The 14,791-nt window shown below is 45.6% G+C and overlaps 3 protein-coding genes across 5 annotated transcripts in view; 2 read left to right on the top strand and 1 right to left on the bottom strand.

Annotated features, from left to right (window-relative positions):
• The window catches only part of LOC308146817 (calpain-5), a 10,629-nt gene extending 7,263 nt beyond the window's left edge, over positions 1 to 3,366 (top strand). Inside the window, exons 7-14 of one of the 2 annotated variants that reach the window (XM_080518747.1) lie at positions 30 to 211; positions 514 to 591; positions 673 to 1,093; positions 1,162 to 1,284; positions 1,432 to 1,628; positions 2,101 to 2,219; positions 2,297 to 2,433; positions 2,525 to 3,366. In XM_080518747.1, coding sequence (XP_080374873.1) covers positions 30 to 211; positions 514 to 591; positions 673 to 1,093; positions 1,162 to 1,284; positions 1,432 to 1,628; positions 2,101 to 2,219; positions 2,297 to 2,433; positions 2,525 to 2,701 — 1,434 coding nt within the window. In that variant the 3' untranslated portion in view covers positions 2,702 to 3,366. Of the gene's footprint in view, positions 1 to 29; positions 212 to 513; positions 592 to 672; positions 1,094 to 1,161; positions 1,629 to 2,100; positions 2,220 to 2,296; positions 2,434 to 2,524 lie in introns of both variants that reach the window. The other variant, XM_080518746.1, reaches the window with a different exon arrangement.
• Positions 3,367 to 3,632: 266 nt separating this feature from the next.
• Positions 3,633 to 7,857, top strand: LOC308147137 (transmembrane protein 272). 2 transcript variants are annotated; one of them, XM_080519226.1, is made up of 5 exons: positions 3,633 to 3,901; positions 5,644 to 5,732; positions 5,816 to 5,866; positions 5,935 to 6,141; positions 7,237 to 7,857. In XM_080519226.1, the coding sequence occupies exons 2-5, from the start codon at positions 5,666 to 5,668 to the stop codon at positions 7,440 to 7,442; spliced, it is 531 nt and encodes a 176-aa protein (XP_080375352.1). In that variant the 5' UTR covers positions 3,633 to 3,901; positions 5,644 to 5,665; the 3' UTR covers positions 7,443 to 7,857. The 2 variants fall into 2 exon arrangements, with proteins under 2 accessions (XP_080375352.1, XP_080375353.1); XM_080519227.1 differs by lacking the exon at positions 3,633 to 3,901 and having other exon boundaries at positions 5,482 to 5,732.
• A 400-nt stretch (positions 7,858 to 8,257) lies between these two features.
• Positions 8,258 to 13,798, bottom strand: LOC308147136 (procollagen C-endopeptidase enhancer 2-like). Its single transcript, XM_080519225.1, has 9 exons — positions 13,691 to 13,798; positions 12,532 to 12,640; positions 11,514 to 11,772; positions 11,261 to 11,385; positions 10,610 to 10,746; positions 9,765 to 10,474; positions 9,599 to 9,679; positions 9,338 to 9,508; positions 8,258 to 8,618 (listed from the first exon to the last, which is right to left on the bottom strand). The coding sequence occupies exons 1-9, from the start codon at positions 13,780 to 13,782 to the stop codon at positions 8,488 to 8,490; spliced, it is 1,815 nt and encodes a 604-aa protein (XP_080375351.1). The 5' UTR covers positions 13,783 to 13,798; the 3' UTR covers positions 8,258 to 8,487.
• Positions 13,799 to 14,791: the final 993 nt, after the last annotated feature.

Here is a 14,791-nt window from a genome sequence, read left to right on the forward strand (position 1 = left end):
ACGAGTCGCTGTTTTTGACTTTCTTTCAGCCGGCGGAAGGAGAAACGGTGGAGTCGGTGTTGGAGTGCGGCCTCGTGCGGGGACACGCCTATGGCATCACGGCGGTGAAGAAGGTGAGACTTCTGAAGAGCGTTGGGGCGTCGCGCCTCTTTATGGTGCGCATGAGGAACCCATGGGGGACCACAGGCTGGACCGGCGCCTGGAGTCAAAGGTGAGGGCGCTTTGGACCCGCCTGTGCCACATGTTCCACTGCTCAGCGCGTTTTTTGCAGGAGCTCTGAGAGTCAAACTTTCAGCTGATGTTTAACGGTGTCGGGCAACATTTTACAACGCCACTGCAGCCGTTTCTGGACATTGTCTGACGTTTTACAGCGGTGAATTGTTTTACCAGGAGCCGTCTGCCGTTCAGATCATGGGGGACTGAGAAAGTTTGAAAATGGACAAAATGGACCAATAAAAGTTTCCAGGAGTTGACGCACTGCTCTGTTTCCTTGTCTCGGAACACCGTCTGCAGGTCAGAGCAGTGGACACAACTGAGTCGGGCAGAGAGGGAGAAGATGGGGCTCGTGGTTCGTGACGTTGGGGAATTCTGGTACGTTGGTTGTATTTTTCTTTTATTTACCTTGAGCGAGGCCACAAGACCGAATGATCTTATCCTGATGTTCTCTCCCAGGATGGACTTCGAGGACTTCTGTCACCACTTCACAGATGTGGTGGTGTGCCGCCTCGCGGACAAAACCCTGCTGTGGCCGGGCTCTCACTGGAAAGAAGTGCGCTGCTACGGGGAATGGGTGCCGGCTCCCTCCACGTCTGGGGCGCCGCCGTTCACCGTGCCGGACGGCGGCTACACCATGAGCACGGTCAGCCTGAAACCTGGAGCGACGGAGCGGCGAGGGAACCGAAAAGAGGCGCAACTCAGGCAGAGTCAGCAGGAGAGAGGGAAGAGAGGGAGGCCCCATCCCGAGAAGACCGCGAAGAGACCCAAAGGGGAGGAGGTCCGAGAGGAGAGTGAGATTTGGGAGGCGCAGATGGATAAGAGGAGTCGATGTGGGGGATGCATCAATCACAGAGACACTTTTCTGCACAATCCACAGGTATGCAAGTCGCGCAAAGTCGCCCACTGAGGGCGAGAGTCACGACATTGACCTTTGGTGTTTTCCAGTTCATGTTCGAGCTGCGAGGCAAAGAGGAGGAGGTGCTGCTGTGTCTGCAGCAGGAGGACCGGAGGATGAGGAGGAAAGATGGAGGAGGAGAGAACCTGCCGATCGGCTTCGAGGTCCTGAAGGTCAGCAGACTTCGATGTGAATCTACATCTCACTCCCGGCTTGTCCACCGTCACACATCTGCTTCCTCCTCCTCCCTCCTCCTCCCCCACCCCCTCCACCTCCTCCTCCTCCTCCTCCTCCTCCTCCTCCTCCACCTCCTCCTCCAGGTGGAGGTGAACCGCTGCAGCCGGGTGCAGTGCGTGGTGGAGCAGGCGGCCAGCTCCGTCTACATGGACTCCCGCAGTGTGACTCTGAGGGGAACTATGGCTCCGGGCCGCTACGTCGTGCTGCCCACCACCTTCCTGCCCGGCGCCACCGGGCGCTTCCTGCTACGCCTCTTCTCCCACTGTCACGTGAGACTCAGGTGGGAGGAAAGGCTTTCATTTCCCATAATCCTTATTCCTCCCGCAGTCCAGTCTCCAGTCCACCACTGAAGAGTTTGAGGTCAAAAAACTCAGTTTAAAACATAAAACACATCAAATAAGCCTGAACTGTGCATCAGTTTTCACATACAATCACCTATTTTTTTTTTTTGCAGTGTTGTTATGAAACAGAGTTATTTTGCTGCGCGAAGGAAATACCAGTTCAAACTTGTCCAAATGTGGAACTTGAAGTTGAAAGCGAAGGATATCATCCAAGAAAGTCAAACTCCGTTTTTGCTCAGGGGCACAAAAACGACTCTCTGATCTCAGTTGGGCCACTCCAGTAAAACGACGGCATCAGAACCTATGAAAACTTCCATTTGACATCAAGTTTGACACCTTTAGCGTGTCACGATGCATCTGCATGTTAAGTCTGCATGCTAACTTCATGATCTTCTTCTGCTGTCACTGCAGGGAATTGAGGAAGGACTTGCCATCTCCCTCTGCGCTCCATTGTTTCCTACCTCCGCCCACCGTGGTGACGACGGTCCACCTCCGCAGGGCCTCGGGACTCAGTCCTCCCAAACAGACAGGTGACTGGCTGCACAGCCTCGCTCGCCTCCTCGTCATTCCTCCCGCTCTGACTCTTACGCTATGTTGTGATGCACAGCTCCAGATGTTTACGCAGTGGTGCGCTGTGAAAACGGCAGCATCAAGACTCGGGTGTTCAAGGAGGACGGAAGCCCAGAGTTCAACCTCAGAACGATCTTCTACAGGAGATACCCCGACGCACACATCTCTGTTGAGGTTTGACTTTTTTTAAGACACACACACACACACACACACACTCTCACACTCAGACATAAACACACACAATGGGACGTCTGTGTGCGTCCAGGTCTGGAGCCGAGGCCTGCTGTGGGACTCGCTGCTCGGGGAGGCTCGCCTGCAGACGTCGGAGTCCGAGAGGAGTCGCAGCCACGTGATCGATCTGAGAGGCGGCCAATCACACTCCAGATTCAGAGCGTGCATCTTTTTGGAGACCTCGTCCAGCGTCTGCCTCACGGACTTGTGACGGCATCCAACCACCGCCACTGCACCGGGTGTCCTGCTGCCGACAGAGTAAAACTGTGTTAAACGGCTTGTAAAGAACCACCCCCCCCCCCCCAACAAAAGACACAAAACAAAGGTGCTGTCAAAGCCTCTTATGGTTAAAAGAAAATCCCATTTCTGTCATTTAAAGAAATATCCCTTCATGATCTGCTGGTCAGATTTTCAGGTTTGTGTCTTCCATCAGTTGAACAAAACTGAAAAAAAGCTGTCAAAATCTGAATTTCTGTTGTTTTATAGTATTTATATGTAGTGTTTTGTTTTGTTTTGTTTTGTTTTGTTTCTTTCCTTTTAGGGCTCTTAGCATTAGTGTTATTTATTGCCAATACTTCTGTTGTTGGTAAACATTTGCATTTTTTATTGATTAAATAATGAGCATTGAATGATTGTCTGTTTTCATGACAGTTTAAAAAGTTGTTGAATCACAAAGTTGAACATTTGGTCAGAGGGTCAGTGTTTCTGCTGTGGCCTCATGGATCACGCATGTGGGACTTTACCGACATCTAGTGGAGAGACTGTATATCGCAACAACATCAGCGCTCTGCATGGTCGAAAACCACAAAACGAGCAATGTCAAAAACCGTGTAAAACTACAAACCCTGGTTGTGTTTTAGGTGTTTTCCTGCAGTAACACACCTGATGTCAGCGTCTACATAAAATCTCTACCAGTAAACCTCTAAATATACAAAAGTTTGGATTCTTCTTTTTTTTTTGGAACGAATTAAATTGCCTCTTTTTTCGCCATTTTTCAAATCACAGAATTGTGTCTCCATTTCCACACGTTTTACAGCACAAATCAGAATTCATTTAAAAAATCTACCACTTTGGCTCGTCTCAATAGTTTAGAGCTTTTTAGTCTTTCTTTTTGTTCAATGAGAACTTTAGATATAAAATGTAACTCCGAGTTCTCATATTTTAACATATAAAGAAGATATCATCATGTTTAAAGAGCAGGGAATTAGACAAATTTGATTTTTTTTTCTTTTTTTTTTCAATCCTGGTGTGCAGGAAGTTATAAGATTAACTATTTTATCAGCTGACCGCGTGAACGCGCTCATTCCTGTGCTGGCGCGCGTCCGTGAGGCAGAGGCATCCATGTGAACAAGGCGCGGCTGTCAGAGAGAAGCGTTGAGCTGCAGGCGGAGAGAAGATTATTAACACGAAGGTAAGTGTGGAACGTCAGACGAGAAAAAAAAGTTTGTTTTTGTTTGTTTTTTTCCTGTCACACAGAAAGTTTTGTGGTTTGGACACTGCGGGGCGCATGATTCCATTATTGAACAGCCGCTCCACGGCGTTTCCTCCAACTTAATAAAAGGCGAGGTCGCACTTCAACTGCATCTGGCTGGTTTGACTGCATTTGTTTGACATGTGACTCACTGACAGTTACATTCAACCCAGTTGTTCGTTTTGTTTTGTTTGTTTTAATCAATCATATGCTTGAGTACAAAAGTTCAATTTACTCACTTATAAATCAAACCTGGACGTTTTTTGTTAATAAGTGAGTGTTGTTTTAAACTCAGATGTGTTGGGGTTTCTTAAGGACACGCTCATAGTTACACAGACGCCACCAGGAGCTCTTTCAATATTTAACTGAATGAACCTGAATTTTGAACACTTGTGCTTCCCTGAAGGATTTTTTTAAGGGAAATGTTTATTAAATTGTTGTTGTTTGCCTTGTAACTGTTTACAAAAAAAAAAAATTCCTCCGCCTCTTATAGTTTACGTGAATCCAACCAGCTTTACCAAACTGAATGATTTTCAGCTTACAGATCCTCTTCACATCAATGGAAGTTCAATATTTTGATTTTTTTGTTTCCCCCCATTTTAACAGCTAAAATAATACAGTCATCTACATTTACGGTTTAAATTAGTCATTTAAAGATTCCCTGCAAAGGATAAAGTGAATTTTGGACTGCAGTGTTGATGCTTTTTGATTGGTTCAGAACAGATCTGATCTCTAAGTGAATAGAAAATGTCATAAAATATATATATTTTTTTAATGTATGGTTGTTCAAACTTCTTGCGTTTGTCACAGGGACTCCATAAAGTTTCAGAGATGAAGGAGTAATATATTACATGTGGTGATAGATAAAAGACAATATCAGGGGTCAGCAATTGTTTTTGTGAGTTTCCACCAAATGAAGTTGAACTGGAGCCGCAAAACGCGTTTAACCTTTTAAAATGAGGCTGATGCAGCTTGTAAACTTTCATATGTCGTTTTCATTCAAAACAATACTGTTAGGGTTCATTTATGAAGTTTCAATTATAATTCAGCGCTGTGAACATTTCATTGTATTTTACCTGTTTTCGTATCCGAATTTGTTTCTGCATTTTATGTAAGCAATTTTGTTTATTTTAAACATTTTGGCTCTTTTTAAGCAGTTTTGTGAAACCATTGTATTTTCTTTTAGAAATTTTTGTCATTTCAGGGTTGTTTTTTCTTTGTTATCAACCGTTTCATCTTTTTTCACAACTTCTTGTGGTTTTAGCTGTTTTTCCCCCCCAAAGTTTACTTGTAATCATTAAAAAACAATTTTTTTTAGTCAACACTCCTTTTGAAAATTACCCTGATGTATACAAGCAAGTAAAAATGTTTATTCACATAGAATTCAGCAAAAGCTCCATACAGCCAATGCAGAGGGGCTGAAGAGCCTCACGTGGCTCCAGAGAGAAACACAATCGGACGCCTACACAGGAAGAACATACAAAAGCCAGTAAGCTTAATGCAGAGACAGTCAAATCACTTCGCTAAACAATGCGATGAGTTGCTGAAAGAATAATAAGACGAAAAGGTCAACAGGGATTCCATCCAACCCACACAGTTTGCAGAATCGTGATCCGGGACAATGTCAACACTTGTTGCTTTACTTTGCGCCTCAGTCACCGTTCGTTTGTCTTCCGCTGCAGGTGAAACGCCGGACTGCTGACGATGTCGTCGAACGCTGCGATCATGGAGCGGATCCGGAACCCTCCTCAACCCTCCACACCCAACCTCGGTGAGCTCGACCCCCGACTCTTGTTTTCAAACGGCAATATATATATTTTTTTAAAGTTGATTGATCTGTGTTTCTTCTCACAGTGATTTGCAAGGTGTTTTTTATCGCCATCCCCATTGCGCAGATTGCAATCGGTAAGTCACGGATCCATTTGTGTTCAGTTCGTCCCGGCAGAGTTCTAACCTCCTCCTGCTGTCACCAGGGTCGGTGTACCTGCACGACTGTCCGCGCAACGACCACATCCCCATCTACCTGATCGTCAGCGGGGTCTTTGGCGTGATCATGGGCGTGGTTTCCTGCCTGCCGGGGACCCGGCAGGGGAAGGACGAGCCCGCCACCGCGCTGACCCGCGCCTGCAAGGCCTGGAACTCGCTGACGTCCGTCTTCCTCTTCTGCTGGTTCATCACAGGTGAAGTTTTGAAGTTCTCCACTTGCATTGAAATGTTCCCCCGCGGCAATGGTGTTCTGCCCGTCTCTCTTGATCTCGGCGTCTCCATGGCAACAGACGCTGATCTCATTTCATCCCATTTGTATGGGACATTTTATTTTTGTAGTTTTTTTTTTTTTTTTAAAGTTGCAGCAACAAATTCCTGAACGTTCCGCACCTTATGTGCTTTTTTGTTTCCCTGCTCTCAACTAGTTCCTCGCAGAAAAATAGTAACGATAATAATAAAATTAAACTGCTGCATAGGATAGTATTCTTTGCTGCCTTGCAGCTAAGGCGGGCACAAAAATAGGTTTTTTGGCGGAGTGGAGAATAAAGTAAACGTGTATGCTGGTCATCTATAAAACAGCTGCTCCAACACTCCTCCGCGCATACAGAAACAAAAATCTGCATATCTGTGCAGAATAAAGTCAACAGCCTATTCTTTCCTGATCCTGCTGAGCCGGTTCGCCTGGCGGTGGTTTTGCCTAATGGCATTGAGGGACAGGGGTATTGTCCGTCATACAGGTGAAGAAGCTTGTTGCTTTTGTGGCTTTCGGAGGGACGTTGCTCCTGCTTCTTGCTTACAAAGTCCAAAACTGTGACGCTTCACGGTTACTGAGGGCTGCAGGAGCTCCTTACAAAACGCAGTGAGCCAGAGCAACCATACACACTCACATTCACACCTACGGGCAATATATGGCAACCAGTCGGTCCAGAAATGCATGTTTTGTTGTTGTTTTTTGTGAACGGCTGGAAGGAACTGACATGCCTTGAGCTAATCCCCGGGAACTATGTAGAATTTACACAAAAATCCTTCGAGCAGGATTCAGCAGCAGTGATACTCTCCCTGAGTCATGAGAAGTAACCTGTGCAGTAACCCTCAACCTACTACTGGTTCAAAATCCTTCCAATGCAGCCATTTTTTCAAAAAATTCTTTATTTTAGATAAATTGCTCGGTTTCAGAGCCACGTTGACGAGTATGAACCCAGAATGAAAGTGAAAACGCAACATTATGGGGTTAATTGTAGAGATATTGCTCCGTGCGTGTCGTGATCAACTATTGTCGTTTATTGCAGGTAATGTGTGGATCTACTCGATCTACAAGCCGGAGTTCAACAAGAACGCGACCAATATCGAGCAGTACTGCAACAAGACGCTCTACCTGTTCGCCTTCTGGACCATGACGCTGGTCTACATCATCCTGGGCCTGTCGCTGGTCTGCGGCTGCTGCTTCCTCGTCTGCAGATGCGTGTTCGGCTGCGAGGATCCCGACGACCCTTAGAGGCCCCCACCCCCCCACCCCACGGGCGATTTAAACACGGGGCCGAGCGAGACGGGGTGACATGTTTACGTGATTTACCACAAGATGTGAAGAAATGTAATATATTTTTTTTTACATTCGTGGTCGTTGAAACTTAATCAATACGGTTCAATCAATATGAACATGGCTATTTTTTTGCAAATTCAATTATGTACTCATCTGCCTGATGAGGCACTTCTGCTGAAAAAATAATCAATGCTTTTCTTTTATTACATTTGTTTGTTGTCATTTTTGCAACACTTGTTCACTAAACTTGACTGCAATTGTTCCACGGCTTTAAAATGTACACAAAATATTAAGATTGCATGTAATTTAAGTGAATCATCAAATGAAATTGATTGTATTTTGTTAAATAAAGAAAATGGATGCAAAAAAATAGTGTGAATCTGTTATGTCTATTTGGGTCAAAGTAATAGAATGATTAATAAACAATGACCATTTTTGCACCAAACTACTGTGAATGTTTTTGGTTTTTTTTAAGATTTCTTGGCTCTTTTTTTGAAACATCCTGCGGTTTGCTTTCTGCTCTCAGAAGTGTCGGCGCCATCTGCTGTCGAATCTTGGCTCTGTGTTGACTGTTACAATTAGAACAGCATATTTTCAATGCAGTTCATGTTTAAAGTTACAAAGTTATTTGCCCTATTTTACACTTTGCAGGTTCATCCAGCAGTGGCTGGTTTTGACAAATGAATCTGCTCTCACAAATATATATATATATATCATCTGCAATGTGAAGTTTTCTCCCGAACTGAAATATTTATAGAAAACACTAAAACTACCCCAAAACACCTGTGTTTATTATGCATCCTATAGCACAGAAATATAGAACCATATAATTTACATACAAAATACAAAATGTAATATTTATTCATGTGTGGTTAAAATGTAACTTAAAAAAAAGGAAAACCCCAGTTAGTGCAACTTCACGGTTCATGTGAAGTTATTTAGTTTAGTTTTTTTTGTTTTTTCTTTAAGTTTTAGGGCCTTGGTGGTGAAATGACATGTGTCAGCACGACTTGCGGGCGAGGGCTGCCAGTGCTTTGGCGTGGATGGGCTTGTAGAGGAGCGTGAAGCTGGAGGGGCTGAGCTGGCCGTGACCCTCCGCGTCAACCTTCCCCATCAGGACGTAGTTCAGGCCTGGAGAGGAAACGACATTCGGGAGAACAATGTCACATATCCTCAAGAGAAATTATTATTATTATTTTTTTTTTATCATGGACCAACAAGGTGGCAACAATTTGTTCTGTTTAATCTTTCAATCTTGGTATATCGTTTCCTGACATAGTCAATTGTTTCATTCGATTCCGCAATTTAAGTGAAGAATCATCAAACAAACACTGAGATTATCCATCAAATGAGACTTTTTGACATATGCTCATTAAGATATGTGTTGCTTGATAAAGGTTCTGCATAATTAAAAACCCTAAATTGCCTGAAATAAAGAAAACGGAAGTTAAAGTTGTCTTTAATATGAAAATGTACCCATTTGAAGGTTTGTTATTTATTCCTTTAGTGGTTTAAACAAGACCAACTATCTATTCTTTAGAGCTTTAGAGCCCAGTGAAACAGCATTTAGGGAAATATGATGATCTACTGAAAGGATTTAAAAACACGACAGGTTTTATTGTGGAAAAAAAGCCTATCTGAGAGCTGCGTTGAGCCTTTTTCTCTCTCCCCTCACAGAGAGGTCATCGGTACCAGTGTGGGTTGGAACCTTTCCTATGTGTTTTCCTCCCACGGCGGAAAAAAACCTGCTGTTGATGTTAATTGTTGCCTCTAAACTGTGATGTGAACGTGCGTGGTTGCCCGTCTCTCTGCGTTTGCCCTTGGATAAATCCAGGGTTCGGCCGTCGTACCTTTGGCCACCGCGGGGCACCTCTTGCAGGCGGAGGTCAACATGACGGACATGATGGGTCCGGATTTGGTGATGTTGAGGCGTCCTGCTTTGTAGGCCTTGATCAGGATCACCTCGACGGTTGCTGAGCCCCTCGGTCCGGGAGTCACAGATGTGACTTTGCCGGTGATGACTGGAGACGACGGAGAAACATCAGAGGGAAATTTTCAGTTCTTGTCACAGAAAATGAAGCGACCGGCGAGACGATCTCAATGTTTCTTACCGAAGTCATGTGGGCAGAAGCTTGTTTGGAGAGTTCCTGCTCTCTTGCAGGGTTGCGTACACAGTGGGTTCAGTGACAACGCTGTACACACATAAAGACAAATGTTAAGAACATCCTAACACGGGTGTCTGTAGGGACGTAGCTGACCTGATGGAGTTCCACTTACGCTTCTTGCTCACGGCCGGCTTCTTGGTTACCGTCTTGCCGGGTCCGGGTTTCGGTGATGGTTTTGGCTTTGGCTTCGGTTTGACTGTTGGTTTAACTCCACCTCGAGGGGTTGGCTTCACGGGCTTGATAAGGGGTTTTCTTGTCGGTTTGGTCTTTGGTGCAGGTTTCGGTGTGGGTTTGGCCTTGATGCTCGGTTTGAGTGTCGGCTTGAGAACCTTCGGTTTGGGTTTGGGTGTAGGCTTCGGCTTCGGGCTAGGTTTCGGTTTCGCTGCAGGTTTAGGTTTGGGTGTGGGTTTTTTCACAGGTAGTTTAGGTGTGGGTTTGGCTGGTCTGGGTTTAGGCATGGGTTTGGCCGGTTTGGGTTTCGGCGTGGGTTTGACTGCAGGCTTGCCAGTAGGTTTACGTAGCAGAGGTTTCTTGACAAGTGGCCTCTTCACCAGCGGTTTCTTCGGAGGCTTCGGTGTGGGTTTAGACACAAGGCCTGGTCGGGGTTTAGGATTTGGTTTCGGAGTTGGTTTGATGGGTTTGTTGGGCTTTATCTTTTGTGGCGCGGAGGTGGTCTGAGGACTGTGGATGAAGTCTCCTCCTGCAGTGGGTCTCCGAGACCCACGGGGAACGCTGGAGTAGAAGGCCATGAATCCGTCTGAGGTCACACTGAGGTCGGACACGAACTGGACAAGGAGCTCGTTCCCATTGCTCACAATGGTCCTTCGTGGATAATTGGAAGGTCAAAGCACAGGGAAGACAAAGACACACACGGATGAATGGAAACAAGCTGTAATATACATTGAGATAAAGAGAAGAACTACTTATTAAAACCTATTCTTTGCAGGGCAATCTCACCCTGGCGCTCTGTCCCCACAGAATTTCCCGATCCTCCTGGAGTCGTCCGTCTCTCCCCCATTAAACAACGCCACGTAGTCATATCGACAGTACGAATCCGGCTCCAGGTCCAGCTTCTTAAAGTCCACCTCGATCACCTGAAAAAGAGGTTGGTCACACGAACTCTGAAATCCCTGCCAGGGCGGTCCGACGGTTTATGTTTATTCCTGAAAAACTCTCATGGAACTCGTACAGTGCGGACGGAGGAAGGAGGCGGCGGCGGAGTCGTGAAATACAGAGAAGCATTTACTCCCTCTCTTGGCCTTGCTACCTTTCCTCTTTCCTTACGCTCAATCTCTTAACGCACACAAACACGCCCCCGCGGGGCTCAATGCAGCCTTTCATTGGGACCCCGTCACTGCGTTGGGAAGCCGAGGTTGAACATTTCCTCGTGACGGGCCCCTTCGCCGCTGTTTTCATTCCCTCTTCTCCTCCAGCATCAACGCAGAGACTCAACACACCTGGATGACATTTGGTTTCCTTCTTTCATGTAAGAAACTGAATTAAATATCTGGACCTTGTAGGCTGCCGGAGGCTCCAGCCATCGCTTCAAGGCTTGATCTTTTAGTTTTTGGAACATGTTTAGGCAATTGAGACGAGTGGGACTCTTACATTGCTTGGCTCTACGGAGATGTGCCAGGAGCAGCTGATGCCTGCTGGGTAATTGGAGTTTGGCCAGTTGGGCGTCCGGACGGAGCCCTGAGATTTGGTCAGCCGTCCACCGCAGAACTGATTCTCTGTGAGAATGATTTACAAATAATAATAATAATAATAATAAAACGAAAGAAAAGAAATGGGGCAAACTGCATCACAAACAGAATAAAACGTGATTTAGTGCTCGAGAGTGAACATTGGGTCTCCACACCCTCCATGTGAGGCTTCCCAGCATTGAAGGAGGCCAGAAAGCCCCTCCCCCCGGTGGCTTCGTCCGACACCATCTCCAGCATCATGGTGTTGGAGGTGGAGATCAGGGCGCCGGGCCTGAACGTCCCACAGAAGCGGCCCAGCTTCTGCACCAGGCGGGTGTGACCGTTGTAGACGTCCAGGTAGTCGTAGCGACAGGTGGGGTCGGCCTCCATGTCGAAGAGGCGGAAGGAAAACATGACCACATGACCCTCCGGGACCTGGGGGGGGGGGGGTCACAGCATGGGCACATCAACACTGGTAATCCACACGATGAAATCTCAACTTTTGATCTTTGTTTCCAGAGCGATACTTAAAAATTCTGCCCAGAAGGTTTTTTTTCTTCTTCTTCTTCTCGCAAATATCTGTCACTCTGTCGTTGAATGCAGTGGTCACTCTTCAATTTCATATAGTTGTATTCTATTTCATTTAGTTTAGGATCTGCAGCCTTTGTATGAGTAAAAGAGCCATTTTTGAACATTTTCACCAAATGAAGTTTGTCTGGAGACACAAGACAATGTTCCTGGAATCACATTACGTATTGTTCATTTGCTCAAAAGTGAGTTTTTGCTGCGTTGAATGATTACAATTTAAAAGGCCGTAAAATTCTGAAATGGGGTTTCAAATGATGATCTACGCATAAAAACGTCTGGTCAGTTGATGTGGGAAAAAAAAGTGTGATATTGAATCATTACAAGCTGAAAGATATTGCAAATAATAGGTCACTCAAACACATGCACATACTGCCCTCAGCCTTTATTGCACAAGTCTATATTTCTTTATTTGCACATTACACAATTACACAATTTTCTAACATCTATACCTGAACTATAACTGTGTTTATTTCTTCAACAAGACACAATTAAATTAAATTGAATGGAAAAGAAAAAAGTCTCGGGTTTAAATTCGGAATACAGAAACTTCTATTTTTTGCAATAGGTAGTTTTGGTTTTTCGTTGCCAAATCGATTGTGGACTCACAGTGATGTACCAGACGCATTTACTGTTGGGTTTGTAGTGACCGGGGAACCCTTCGCTCGCCACGATGCCAGAGTCTGTGACCAGGTGGCCACCACAGTGGAAGACTGGCCTGCAGGAGAAGGGAAGGAAACGACAGTCCACTGCATTGCTAAGAACTTGAGGCTATACTGAAGAGCATTGAGGCAAAACCATGCACACACACATACACACACACACACGGCTTGGAAACCACAGTGGCACAGTCTGTCTCTGTTTTCGTAGGCCAGGGAGGCTCCCACTGAACCCTCATGGTGCCTTTTTCCTTTTTTTTTTTAATGAAACTTAGTCAAACTGAACCAGTAATCATATGCAGCATATTCATGCCCACAAGAAAGTGCAGACCAACTTCACCAGGCAGCCACATTGAAAAACACCCGACTTACACATGGACCCACTTTTTCACACTCAGATAAACACACATCAAAGCGACGCCAACTTTTAATTTTGCCCCACTTGCCAGGCCGAGACTCACTTATTTAGACGCCGCATGCGGTCAACTCGGGTTTCCTCTTGAGAACGTGTGGGGTGGATTTTAGACTTGAGCTCCACTCCATTGATTGAGAGGCAAATCTGATCTGTGATCTGTTGACCTCTTTCTTTTGCCTTCCAGGGGAATGCGTATTCTATGTATTGCGGTGGTGTGAGGCGACGTTTGGTCAAAATATCTCGGCGGTGGAGTCCCTCCCTACTGACCCTCCGGAGCCACAGGCATTTGTTTGTCCTTCATGAGGAAGTCAGTGCACACGGGCACAGAAATGAACTTTTCAGCTTCCAACAAAAAAAAAAAAACCCAAAAATGTAGAAACAAGTGAAAAATCAACAGATTTCACAGTTTTGCGAGCGGATGCATATGTGTCCACTTTAAATCACTGCATTAATTAGAGTGTGTGTTTCTACTTGGTGTCCGCCTGCCTGTCTGTGTGTTTACGGGTCGCCCGACCACGTCTCCCTGACATTGCAACCCTCTATTTCCACTGGTAATCACAATACTGCCACCAGCAGAGGAAACAGAAAACACACGGTAGTTAATCTCAACAGCTTGCCACATGTGCACATGCAGGAGGCACAAAAAAAAAAGCAAAGCAGAATTGAAAGGAGAGATTATTATATTTTTTTTTACCTTGAATCTGTGGCGTTGGTCTGACTCTGAGCGTAGGTCCATCCTGATGTCAGGACGACGAGAAGACACACTGTCAGCCTACGGTCCTCCATCCTGCTGTCCTCCCAGGTCAAGAAAGACGGGAGGAGGAGGAGAAGAAGTCAGAGGAAGGAGGGATAAGCGATGCAGAGGCGTGGGGAGATGTAAGGTTTCGAGAAGGGGAGGACGAGGGGGGGGGGGGGGGTTGATGTGACAAGGTGGTGTGTTCTGGAAGGGAGGAGAAGAAAGGAAAAGGTGGATCGCATGGACAGAAGGCTGTTTGACGGGAGGGAGGAGGGAGAAGCATAACTTACTCTGGACTTACAGCCAAACATAATGCACGTACAGTTCAGAGGAAGGCGACTCCATACAGTGTGCTGGTTCTTCTGCGGGCAGACGTGTTGTTGATTAACAGGCAATGTAATGGAAACGTATGTTTCTGCAGGTGTGGGCTGAAAGACTCTGTGTTGCACGCGTGTATAAAGACCACTTCACTGCACAGCGTGTTGGCTGCAGGATAAGCATCTGGACGTCCGCTTTTTTTAACTCGTAAAATAAGGATTCGGGGTGTGGGAAGGACTCCGGTTATAGAGTTGAGCTCGGAGGAGTTTGCATGTTCGCCCTGCGAGTAGATTTTCTCCGGGTCCTGCAGTTTTCCCTCCTACAACAATCCAAAAAACATGTATTTGAGGTAATTGGTACTTTTGAATGTAAATGCGAGTGACCGTCTGTGTGTTTGGACGAGTGACCTGTCTGCTTTGGAGCACGGCCTTAAAAGTCTGTACAGATACACATAAATGATGGTAGGATAAAAAAAAATGAATAAACACCCTTTTTCAGACTAGTTGATTCAGTTTAGTTGAAAAGAATGAAAACAACTTGCCAAAAATAGGCACCAGGACTTTGAAATGATGGAAAAACTTGAAATAAACTTGGCCAAATATTCCACTGGCATGAAAAGAGTCGTAATTAAAAATAAAAATAAATGCAATAAATATCCACTTTAGGTTATTCAGAGGAGCTGTGTCACTATAGGACCCACATATATCACAATGGGTTTTAATCACTCGGTGCAGTGGGGTC

Source organism: Blennius ocellaris (genome assembly GCF_963422515.1).
Source record: "Blennius ocellaris genome assembly, chromosome: 23".
Lineage (NCBI taxonomy): Eukaryota > Metazoa > Chordata > Actinopteri > Blenniiformes > Blenniidae > Blennius > Blennius ocellaris.